The following is a 12,261-nucleotide window of genomic DNA, read 5'->3' on the forward strand; positions in this document are numbered from 1 at the left end:
TATATATATAATGATTTTAATAACAATAATCCCACTCTATTACATAAATGATCATTTGTTTAATTTACTTCAATACTTTCTTTAATTTGATATTACTCTTTACTTAAACATTATTTTAAAATGTAACATATTTTAACCACCCACCCCCACCAGTCTCACTTTTCCTGTCAACCTCGCATTTTTGTGCTCGTCTTCCATCTGCAGGTATGTTTCCTATCTTGTTCATTATCTTCATTTATTCTTGATTTTACACTTAATCCTTTTTACCATCTTTTAATGTGAACTGGATTTTATATTTCTGCTTATCTGTAATTTCCATTTTCATTAACTGTCAAAAACCTTAGATTATTCTTATTTAATTTTACGTTTCACTATACATCTCTTTTTTATCTTTTAATTTACATTGTTCATTTATTTTTACCTCATTTAAGTGTTTGTGTCTTTTCTAGCCCTGATGAAACCCTGGAACGTGGGGCAAAATGTTGGCTCATATTTAATAGTTTCATGACTATTTGATTTTTTTTTCTTTGACCACACCCAGGACTATCTTCCTTTTATTATCACCTTTACCTTCTATAAATTTCTATTAACACCCAACAAGATACCTTTGTTTGAAGAAATCATAACCAAGTAAGTCTCACCAGTTTTAAAAAAGTTTCTGTCCAACCAGTCTTTTAGTCTCAACATGTTTGTTTTCTTATAGCATTTCCACCATTCTCAACGATATGTTATGTATAATATCACTGCTAACAATATTATTAAAATGTTGCATGCTATTCTGCCTTTGTCAAAATATATCAACGTCAATTAACCTATTTTTCAGACCGCTAATAGAAATAGTTTATATTTTGACAAAGGCAAAGTAGAATGCAACTTTCTAATGACATTATTAGCTGTGGTATTATAATTAAGATTAGCCTTGAGAATATCTTATTTATAATATCTCGCCTTGGCCAGAATGATGGGAACATAGCAGTTATAAAAGAATAAACATGTTGGGATTACACGGATATTTTATATTATAATTAATAAACAAACCAGTCTCAAACAAGAAATTAAATTATATATAAATAATTCGCTAATTCACATTACAATAACCACAAGTCATTGACGTTTTTTAAATGCTTTAGGATTATGATGTCCAAATTCAAACTCACATAAGAATATAATATGTAATTTATCAGATTTCATCAATGAAAAAAAAGAAAAATTTCATAATTGACTTTGAGATATGGAATGAAAAAGAGAGTGAAATGTCTACAGATTCTATTATCTTTTGTTGTCAATGGAGATATATAGTAGCACCCTGATTAGGACTATGAGTTTCCTTTATTTCTAAGTTTATTTTTTTCTCAAGAAAATCGAATAGTACAAGAAATCATTCTCCAGCAAAAAGTAGGACCCAAAGATAAGAAGAAAACAAAGAACAAGCCTTCAACCAAAAGGTTTCACTAGAAAGTGAAATTACTATATAACATCAGAGTAAGTTTTCCAATATCATTCAACTACCTGCAAGGCCCTCACCGCCATAATTATACATTACTCCCAGTTATCAATATAATGATTATTAATTTGAATTAGTTTGTATGTTACAAACTAATTCAAATTAATAATCATTACGCAATATAATGATTATTAATTTTTTTTTTAGGATTCCAAAACAAAATAAATAATACTCTAACTATATAATAATATACCTTGGCGTATCAGTAGCTGATAACCTCCTGTTGATTCTTCCCCTAAAATCATGTTCTCGGCTTCTGGGTTCTTCTGTATTTCTTATGAAATCTCCTAGTCGACTCTTGATACTTTCATTTTGAAATCTTGGACGTACGGGAGGAGTTTCTGTAGCACTATCTAAATGCCGAGCAGTTCTCTTGAAACCAGCTCTGAATCAATAATAATGACAATAAAACAGACATATTATATAGTTAATTAAATCAATTTAGTACAACTAATTTAAACTGAGATGACTCAATAATATACTTATTTATGAACATAAATAATTCTATTGCAAGAAGATAGTTCAGATGGTGGTCAATAAAGGTACCCAAATAGTAAAAGAAAACTATTTTTTGATAACCAACGTTTTGCTCTACTTTGCAACAATCAGACAGCCAATGACGAAGGCCTGCAAAGTGGGATGAAACATTGTTAACAACAAATAATTTTCTTTTACTATTTTAATACCTACCTTTATTGACCACCACTCGGACTATCTTCCTACATTCTACTTCATGCAGTCAACTATTTTCTTCCAAAGAATAATTTTATTATTCTGCCACATTGAATAGAATCTTTAACTATAAAATTATACAATTCACAGTAATAACCTTAAAGACTAGTGGAATAAAATCAAGAAATAAAAAAATTAAGAACAAAAAATTAAATATTTTATTTCTCTATCCTTCTTTCTCATCACAACCCAGTAAGAACCATTTATTGAATTTACATACATCATCCATGCACAGAATGGTTAAAGCAATTATTATATTCCAGTTGTTAAACATCTTTGGAAAAAATTGGTCTATCTCAGAGAAACACCACTTTCTCCACCAAGAAATGTCCAAAAACTTATAAGATCACCTAATTTTATCTAGTGTGTAACATCTTTGGAAAAAATTGAAACGATCATTTTAAAATAACAATAATTTACACAACAAAATTTAGAAAAAAAAAAAATTGCATGTGATCGTAAACACATATCAAAGATAAAAAAAAAAGCAGAAAAATAAATAAATTGGTACAAAAAATGAGAAACAGCTACAGACAGGATTGCTATCTCTAATCTGTGCCCAATCTCTAGTAGTAGTTGCTGAGTAGATTTTCTCGAACTTTTTAAGAGGTGTGATATGTACCTCTTGTGAGGGTGTGATATGAACTCTTTACAGAAATTGGTCTCAGTTAGGTCTTATTCTTTTTAACACACAATAACTTAATTATATTTCTGTACAATATTGTCAACTCATATTTCTTAAATTATATTTCTCAACAATATTGTCATTGTTGTTCCTAATACAGTGGTTATATCATTATCAATAATAATCAAGCTCAACCGACAATTCTAACCATGACTCCCCACCAGGAGAGATGATTATATAGGACAATTTAGCAAAGATATACCCCCATTTAGAACCAACAATAGAGTTGACCTTTAAATGGACAGTCTGATTGTGGAAAACAACAGTGTAACAAAAAAACACTTAGGGTTCAGTCCATTCTCATGATTAAACATATTATTGAAGAATGCCCTCACTATTTACCATAAATAAACAGAATAGTATTGATCCAAAATTTATTTGAGCTCTCACAGATGAGGAAGCTAAAGTTAAATTGGTGTTTAGAATTTAAAAAGCGCATCACCTCCTTTATAAATTATAGCTCTTCTTCAATTTAATTTTTTTTTTTTTTATTCATTTATTTCTTTGATTTTAATGTTAGAATCATGTGCATGCACCTGCACGTGTGTATGTGTGAATGAATGTCTGTGTGTAACTTTATAATTATAACAATCCATAGGTATTGATGACTAAAACAGGTATTTAAACAAAACCAGACAACAAACACTGGGGGGGGGGGGTTCAACATTACAGTTTTATTGATTTAATAAATTAATTTTGTTTTTAGATTTGAAGTGTGGAGGGTAATTGAACAAATATCTAATTAAAATTTTAATATCCAACTGGAAACTATGCTCCACCAGTTGCTAATGTAAAGTATGGGTAATTTTATCCAAGCAGTATTTTTTTCAATGGAAATAATTAATTGTTAATCAGTCCTCATTAAACTTTAAAGTTTAAATAGAATTAGATTTTATTTTAGAGACCAAAATTAATATTAGTTCATTAAAATAGAATAAAACGATTAAAAAAAATTATTAAAATTATCAAATTTCATTTACACAATCAGTATAAAATTTATTCAAGTACTCAAGACATATTGGCTGAAAACTAATAATTTCTCGTCTTTCTACTTTTGTGGGATGGGCATTTAGAGCAACTTGATCATTTTCTCCAGTTGTCTATTTTCTTTCAATTTAGCAATTCTCTTTCAGTAATGATAATTTCATAAAGATTTCTAGGTAATTGTAAGTTTTGAATGTTTCTTTATATGACATCGAATAAGGTTTAAGCAGATTTCATGAAGTGATGACGAGAATTAATATAAATCAGTATCCAGAGCAGTAATTCAACTAGCTTTAGATAAATCACAACTCTTGGTCAAGAAACAAACAAAGCTGTAGAGGTGGTTTATTTCATCAAGAAATAAGTTATTTATATTTCAAACAGTCCTAAACCAACTATCCCTAAAACTAGTGATAATATAGTTTAGATTATCATTGGGAGGAGGTTATGACTTAGATAATCAGTAAGAGGAGGTTATGAGCTCACTTCATGAGCCAATTGTAATAAACAGTAAGTCTCAGATAAAAGACATTTCATGTACATCGTAATATATCTGTGGTAGCCAGCAAACAGCACAGATTCCTGATTTTAATGTTAAGTAATTTATGAATAAGAATCCAAAAGTTCTTGAAAATAAGAAGAAATAACGACTAAAATGATTCATTGAAAATAGTTGATCTTCACAAGTAAATATATTGGATTTGGTTGTTTCACAAGCTATAACTCAACCAAATTCGCTTACTAAATAGAGATAAATTTTAAACTACAGAATTTTCAATTAAAATGAAATGCAGGGAGAATAGATGCATAAATAAGATTAATGTCAACGAAACAAGATTAATATAATGGTATATCAAGACTCAAACTAGAATTAAAACCAAGATTTCACAAATAAGACTAATTATGTTCATGCCTTTAGTTTCACTAACTTGTTAGAGTTACTACAAGGTTTAAGATAAATAGACATTCACTTAATTTTACAATCAGAATAACCACCGGATCATCATCTATAAACTAACTGACAAGTTTTAATTGAAAGGAATAAATAACTTGTAAGTTTTCACTAATTGCATTTAAACTCTGACTGCATGTTTAATACTATACGCAACGAGCAAGATAAAGCAATAAAAATATCACAAAACAGTTATAATGTGATCACTGGACAACCCATCAAAAAATTACTTCAATGAATACTACATATATATATATGGGATACTAAAAACAAGATAAGTTTAAACTCTGAACAGAATAAGTTTAAAGTTATAACAGAATTTAAACTTGATGAATAAAATCTAGACAGTATGATGAATGAAAAATGCTTGCTTATAACTAACAGTAATAAAAAAATCACAATACACAATTTACCTTAAAAGAACAATGAGTTATAATTTTCTTTCCAAAAACTTACCTCGATATAGGAGGGCCACTATTTATATCTCTTCCAATACTCTTCTTTATATTATCCTCAACACCTTTTAACCTCTCCCTTGCTTTCTCTAATTCATTTTGTATAGTAAGTATGGAAGTTTGCATTTTATCAATTCACACAGTTCTTCATGTACACTTTGATTCCTTTCACTGAACTTCTTAAACTAAAAAACACATAGTAATTTCTTCAATCCACTGAAGATAACTAAAAACAAAACCAACAACAAACCAAACACACTACCGATCTGACGGCCATTGTAAACTCAATGTTGAATATGTTTTGAAATTGTGTGGTATAAAAAAATCATATTTATTAGAATCAGGTACAATAACAAATTTAAAATTTAAGAGATAATTAAATTAATAAAATTATAATATACAAATTAAATTTTACTTTCAAAAATTAAATTGCACTCGAATGTGCAGATGGTACAGCAACATTTTGAAATTAGCAAGTTTTTAAAATCATTATTAAATTGAATTGCCTCTTGTAGTCTAAAATTTGTCTATTTTACTTTGAAGCATGCTCTTGGCCTTTATTCTAAACAAACCTATTTCACTAGAATTCATTAATGACTCCAGAGGATGGTAATCAAGATCGCGTCATTGATTTTATTTATTAAGTTGAACAAAAAATTTGCGCGAGACTCTCCCGCGCTACTATAAGTGAAACTTCTCTTAGGTTCTAAAATCGCTTGAGGATTTTATTATTCTGGGATTACGGAATGGCATTTGATTAAGAGAAATCTATTTTAATTCTGTAATATATATCACTTATTCGTCAATTTCCATTAATTAACACTCCAAGAAAGAAATCATGGGTTTATGATATCTGCAGTATGAAACAAATAATTTAGACTGTAAATTTTCTAAATGAGAGACCACTATGTCAATGGTAGTCCATGAGGAAATTAATGTTAAATTTTAACTTGAAATTTTCATGTAAAAATCCACATGGAGTGTATACGCGTCATTCTCTACTTTCGAAACTACTTCAGTTACAAAGGTTTTTAAAAATGAAAAAACCATCTGAATGTAAATGATTTTACTTCTTTGTCGTTATCTTACTTAAGGTCGACATTTGCTTCTAACTTTGCCGTTTTAATCATTAATTTGATCAAGTCACAAAATATAACTAATGTTTGTTTGTCAATCCTCAGTCCTGTCGCAAAGCTGAGGCAGAGACTTATCAAGTCAATGGTACGTTTCTTTTGCAGCAAACCTAAAATAAATTTTTACTTTGTTTCAAGTTTGATATAGAATATAATTTGAATTTTAGATGGAACAAAACAGTCACTGTAAAGCTTTTTGCCTCCGTCATAGTTTTCAGTTGGTCCTGAACTTGCTTTTAAAATGCCCACCAACATACCCTCAGAAAGAACAATTTTGTGCAAAAAGGTGATCAGAACACACTAGTAGGAAGCAAAACCGTATGATCTCCTTTTTTCTCTTTCTTTTTTTTTAATTTTGCCTTGTCGAAGTGGCTCTGAGTAATTGATTAGTTCTAACTCTAATTGAAGATATGAGGCACTCCATACCAAAAGACATTGGGTTAAGGTAACTATTATGGGTTAGAAGATGAATTTACAGGATGAGTTTTACAATAAAAGGTATAGGATAGAGGTGCTATCCAGAGAAGGCAGAAGTAAAATAAAACTCCAATATACATTTCCAAAAATGTCACTAGAATGTACTGATCCATAATGCATATTGTTACTTACTGCCTTCAGAGGAGAGATCCCAGAGGGAGATATTCACACTTTAATTTTTAAAATTGCGCTAAGACTTCTAAACTCTCTAGGCTATTGAACGCCATCCAGATATGCTACGTATTCATTCAATATCTTTATTGATTCAAATAATACATTTAGGAATATTACAGTATTTAACATGGTAATTAGTTTGCACAATAAATTTACAAGAAATTGAAATTCAAGTTGTTACAAACACTTCATTTGGTTCCAGGGTGTAAAAGAGAATGAAAAGTATGTGAGTATTTTTGTTGGTGCTCTCTCGCTAGTACTCAGCAAAGACAGTACAGATATCTATGTTTTGTATATTTCAGAACCTGTTTATAATTCCATTGTAATCTAAATTGGCTCCTATTCCTCAGCCGTACCCCTGGAGTTCATAATAAGATCAACCTTTTAGGCTTCACTTTTTCTAGAAGCTTACCTCCCCATTATACTTCTACCTATATAACCGTGACTAAAGAAGTAGCGTGGGGAGCATTACACTTTTTCGTCTGATCCAGAACAATTTGCTCTACTGCAGTTAAAGTAGTATCGCTCCAAAAATCACATCGTTTACTTTGAAATAGGAATATCGTCGCCAATAACAATTGTTATTCTCCGTCTCTTCGTCTATAAAAGATACCATAATATCGCATTTAAAATCTAATACTTGAAAGAGAAAATTGACCTTCACAGACCGTCTGATAGAACAAAGAGGGCAATGTAAGACCTTGTTGTGCTTTGGGGCTTTAGCTATTTTACTCGGATCTTTTATTAATCAATGGAATCTAATATATTTAAAACAACTAGTTTTATTTATAATTTTTCATATAATTATTCCCTGACCCATTTATGAAATGTCTATCAATATTCCCTCACAAAGGAAATATTAGTGCTTAAGGTAATTAGAACACGATAAAAGGAAGCAAAAACATGTAATATCTTTAGTTTCCGTCTTTAACCTCTTCAGTTGGTTCTAGGATGTGAATGAGAATAAAAAGTGCGTGAGTATTTGGTTGGTAGTCACTCCCTAGTGCTCAACAGATAAGATGTTTAGTCTTTGTAGTATTTAAAATGTTTATTAATTAAATCCATTGTGGATGGATGGTCCATGCAAACAGAAGAGTTGGTAGACTTAGACCGCAATGGTGAGATAAAGTAGCTAGGGATGCTCAAACTATCTTGGGCTTCCAAAATGGGTGAGCGCACTTCAGTGAGGGATAAATGGCCATCGAAATACAGGAGGTCTTTACTCACCATAAGTTATAGGATTAATCCATAATGGATGGATTAATCAAATAAAAAAAATAGATATGAACAAAAATATTCCAACTTTTTCAAACTTTGTAAGAGGTGCTTTTTTAGCACTTTTCGTTAGTTAAACTAATCCATCAAAGATTAAGATTTAGAGGAAGCAACCTTATCTTCAGAGTAATTCTTAAATTTACATACATACTCATTTTGTCATTCATTCTATTTCAGTAATCATAAATAAAAAACATTACATATAAAAATCGAGGAGTAGCTCGGTACCATTATCATATTCTAGAATGATGTGGAGGTATCGTGAATAATCAGTCCGGGACCAATGTAGGAGGTGAGAATCAGAAGGCCTCGACAATGCATGTTCATTAGCTATGGTATTCTCAATAGGAGATGAATTGACAGGAAGATTGGCAAATTTGAAGAGCATTCACCGTAAACTCTCACAGGATGTAATCTGCATTCCGTAGGGTATTCGCTTTAGGCTCTTGCAGAAACTGGTCTGTGTTAGGTATTCCCCTACAGTGAAGAAGGTAACTAGTTCCACAGGTATTCGCTGTAGATCCTGATGAGTGAACTGAGGGTTTAGGAAGGACAGATCCAGAGCAGGCAGCGTGGAATAATATAATTTTTTTATTAATCCAAAATAGCGATAGAATACACTGATCCACTAACGTGTATTATTATTCTCTACCTTCTTAAGAGGTGGACCCGTGAGGCGGATTGATTTGGTATGTCGAGTTTGTATTAGGTGGTACTTCTAAGCTTAAAAACGTAAGTGTTTATTAATATTATATAATCAATGTGGATTAAATATATTCATAAGAATTAATACTATCACTTTAATCAATTTTAAGTTTATGATAGAACACTTGTACTTAGTGATTCGGAGAGAAAACATAACTTTGTAAAAATTATTACGTTCAAATGATAAAAAGTTAAACACCTAACACTTCACGTTTTTAGAAAATCATTGCTGCTAGGTATCTCTGACCCCGCCCCGACACGACTGATTTAGCACAAGTGTAACACTATTTCTCAAATGAGATGTCACGTAAAATATTCTTACAAAATTAATCGAAGTGTGCTCGGCCACCAATGCTATCAAAGGATATTTCAAACAGAGGATGTCTAAACTAACTCTTTGACATAACATCTGCGGTCTTTCAGTGGATCCACATTGCCGCGATGGCTTGATCTTGATGAGACTAGACTAGGACATGACTAGAAGATTTTTTAATAACTGCTTCATTTCAGAGACGGAACTTATTGATCTGTATGATATGCCAAGATGCTTGACCTCCCTTAGGAATTATCCAGCTTCCTGAAAGGTAATTATTAAAGATCATCAGCAATTCATCTTCAGTGTGCGGGATATCATTGTTAAGCAATGGAATTTAACTCTGTAACCTGGCCAGTCTTCCGCCTGTCCACGATACAGATTGTCCGTGGTAAATACATTGCTTATTTATTTATCATAAAAACAGGACAAAAGTCATAATATAATAACAGAGTACATATTGAAAGCGATGTATAAGTAATAAAAGATACAGCGAAAATAAAATTGGACCCACGTATAACTTAAATAACTGATTTATTTAAAACATAATAGAACTTTAAACCATACAAATAATTTAAACATTCATTACAGTTATTAAAAACATATATACATAAAACACAAGAAGTCTATGAAATATACTTTTAAAACACTCAAGAGCTTAAGAAATATAAACAATAAATATGAAATATTTATATGAAGAAAAATTAATTTCACAGCAATTAAAAATAAATTTATAATAAATAATAAAATCAAAAGACATATAACAATTGACAGTGTTTGCTTTCCTTTGAATTCTATCTCTAGAATTGTAATAGAATAATAATAGGAATAATTATCTGAGTAAAATCTTTGTATGTCTCACGTAATGAGCAGGGATACTAAAATTAATGAGCCTTTAAAGTTCCGGGCACTTAATTTTGAATTTAACAATCCTGTACGAACACCAAGACACTGATTACTCTGTGAGTAATATATTAAGTATATATTAGTAATATATTCCATATTCAACAAAATCTTATAATCAACTACAAAAATGCGATTTAATTTCACTTTAGCATATCTTAAAAATCTGTGCTTGATATTTTCTAATGTTGGAATTTGATATAAATAAAAGGGATACCACACTAGATGAAAATTTAAGATCATAGCGAACAACAGTAGAATATAAATATTGCTACCAAGTGCAAACATGCTCTCTCAGAGTACAAGACGCTCTGGGCCCTGTTTCATAATGAAAGCTAATAGTATTGGTTCATAAATACAAGTATAGAAATTATGTGATAATAAAACTAATACTTTTTTTTATAATAGGAATGACTATTAGTGATATTATAGGAGTTAAAAAGTATTAAAGTACAAATTGCCATTGTACAAGTTACTGTAATTGTATTAAGTAAAATCTACAAGACTTATTAATACTATTGTATTAGTTTGTAATTTATTATGAAACAGGCCCCTGGTGTTCCTTCAACCCAGAAGTGTGGCATAACCCTAACTATCTTGTACATAAACATAGATAGTTAATAACTGACAACAGTGGCATGAGCAAGCCTAGAGGCACTACACCACTGCTTTCACGCTAGAAATTGCTAGGAAGGGGATTAAAAAAAAAAATAATGAATATTAATTTTCCGTTATTTCAGGCGCTTTTTAAATATTGCTGGATTTGACTATTTCTTCTTCCTGTTTTAAGCAAATATTTCAAAAGTGATATAGGACAGTCGCTTCCTGGGGGCCTTAGTGTAGTGTGGTCTTACGGTATACCTAACTTCCGATTCTTACCTGTTGACATTTGGGGAGCAGGCTGAACTCCTGGCCACAGGCAATGCAGCGAAGGATGATGAGTAGACTACTAGTGCCTCTTTACCTCCTCTTGAACGACCACCAAGTTCCATAGAGAAGCCCGCCTTTCTCTACCTTCAGCCAGGTTGAGTCGGTGCTCCGACGGACTAAAGGGAACAAGCCGTCCGGACAGGATGAAATACCGTACGTACTGTTGAAGATGCTCCCCAGGAAGGGTAAGGCCTTCTTGTTGAACATCTTCAAATTATGACTGCGTATTTTGTACTTTCCATCTTCCTGGAAAAAAAGGAGACTCGATAGAGCATACCACCGGAGCAGACGGGAGCCTGTTTGTAGTATTCATGGCATCCTTGACCTCAGTGTGACACTGGATAGGCACCTAACCTTCTCCAATCACGTCAAGGAAAGGATGAAGATTACCAAGCAGAACTCGCATAGGCTGTATCACCTGCTCACGTTAGCCCAGCTGTCTCTCCGACTGAAGCTGCAGATATGTAAGGCTATAATTCGTCCAACGCTACTAAATGGTGCACCTCTTCAAAACGACCTTGAAAAAACTCCAGAGCTACCAGAACTCCATCCTTCGGCGGATCGTCCGAGGCACCACACTGCAGGGCCAGGAACAGTGTCATCTATCAAGAACTCCAGTTTCCCTGTTCAGGAGTTCATAGACCGACGGCACATCAGCACAACGGCAGCTCTTTGATAGGCTGAAGGCCTATGCATACCCTCTCTTCCAGGAGATTGCCTCTCCACCTAAACCTGGGAAGTGGCAAGGCCCTGTTCCCTTAGTCGACATGCTCGCCAGAGGTTCAGACTCAGTTTAAACCCAACCATTCACCACTTACTAGTCAAGAGGTCCCTTCCCACTTGTGACACCGCAGACTGCAAGTAAGCGCCACAAAGCTCTTCTGCCCACAACCTACCTTAAAATTCCTTTGAGGCAATGAAAGGATATTTATGTTTATTATTGTATACATATTCCTCCTTTGGTATAATGTATTGGTTTTTGTTAAAGATAATAAAATTAATTGAAGGATGAGAAAAAAAAGGGCCTTAGTGGGACGGT

At 32.1% G+C, this 12,261-nt stretch overlaps 1 protein-coding gene across 1 annotated transcript in view; it reads right to left on the bottom strand.

The window, feature by feature from the left end:
• The window catches only part of Pnn (desmosome associated protein-like protein pinnin), a 19,040-nt gene extending 13,435 nt beyond the window's left edge, over window positions 1-5,605 (bottom strand). The window contains exons 1-2 of the mRNA XM_014419088.2: window positions 5,314-5,605; window positions 1,698-1,889 (exon numbers count right to left, since the gene is read on the bottom strand). Coding sequence (XP_014274574.1) covers window positions 1,698-1,889; window positions 5,314-5,438 — 317 coding nt within the window. The 5' untranslated portion in view covers window positions 5,439-5,605. The remainder of the gene's footprint in view (window positions 1-1,697; window positions 1,890-5,313) is intronic.
• Between the last annotated feature and the right edge of the window lie 6,656 nt (window positions 5,606-12,261).

The sequence above is a fragment of the Halyomorpha halys genome, unplaced genomic scaffold, assembly GCF_000696795.3.
Source record: "Halyomorpha halys isolate HHAL.00 unplaced genomic scaffold, Hhal_1.1 Scaffold217.1, whole genome shotgun sequence".
Taxonomy (NCBI): Eukaryota; Metazoa; Arthropoda; class Insecta; order Hemiptera; family Pentatomidae; genus Halyomorpha; species Halyomorpha halys.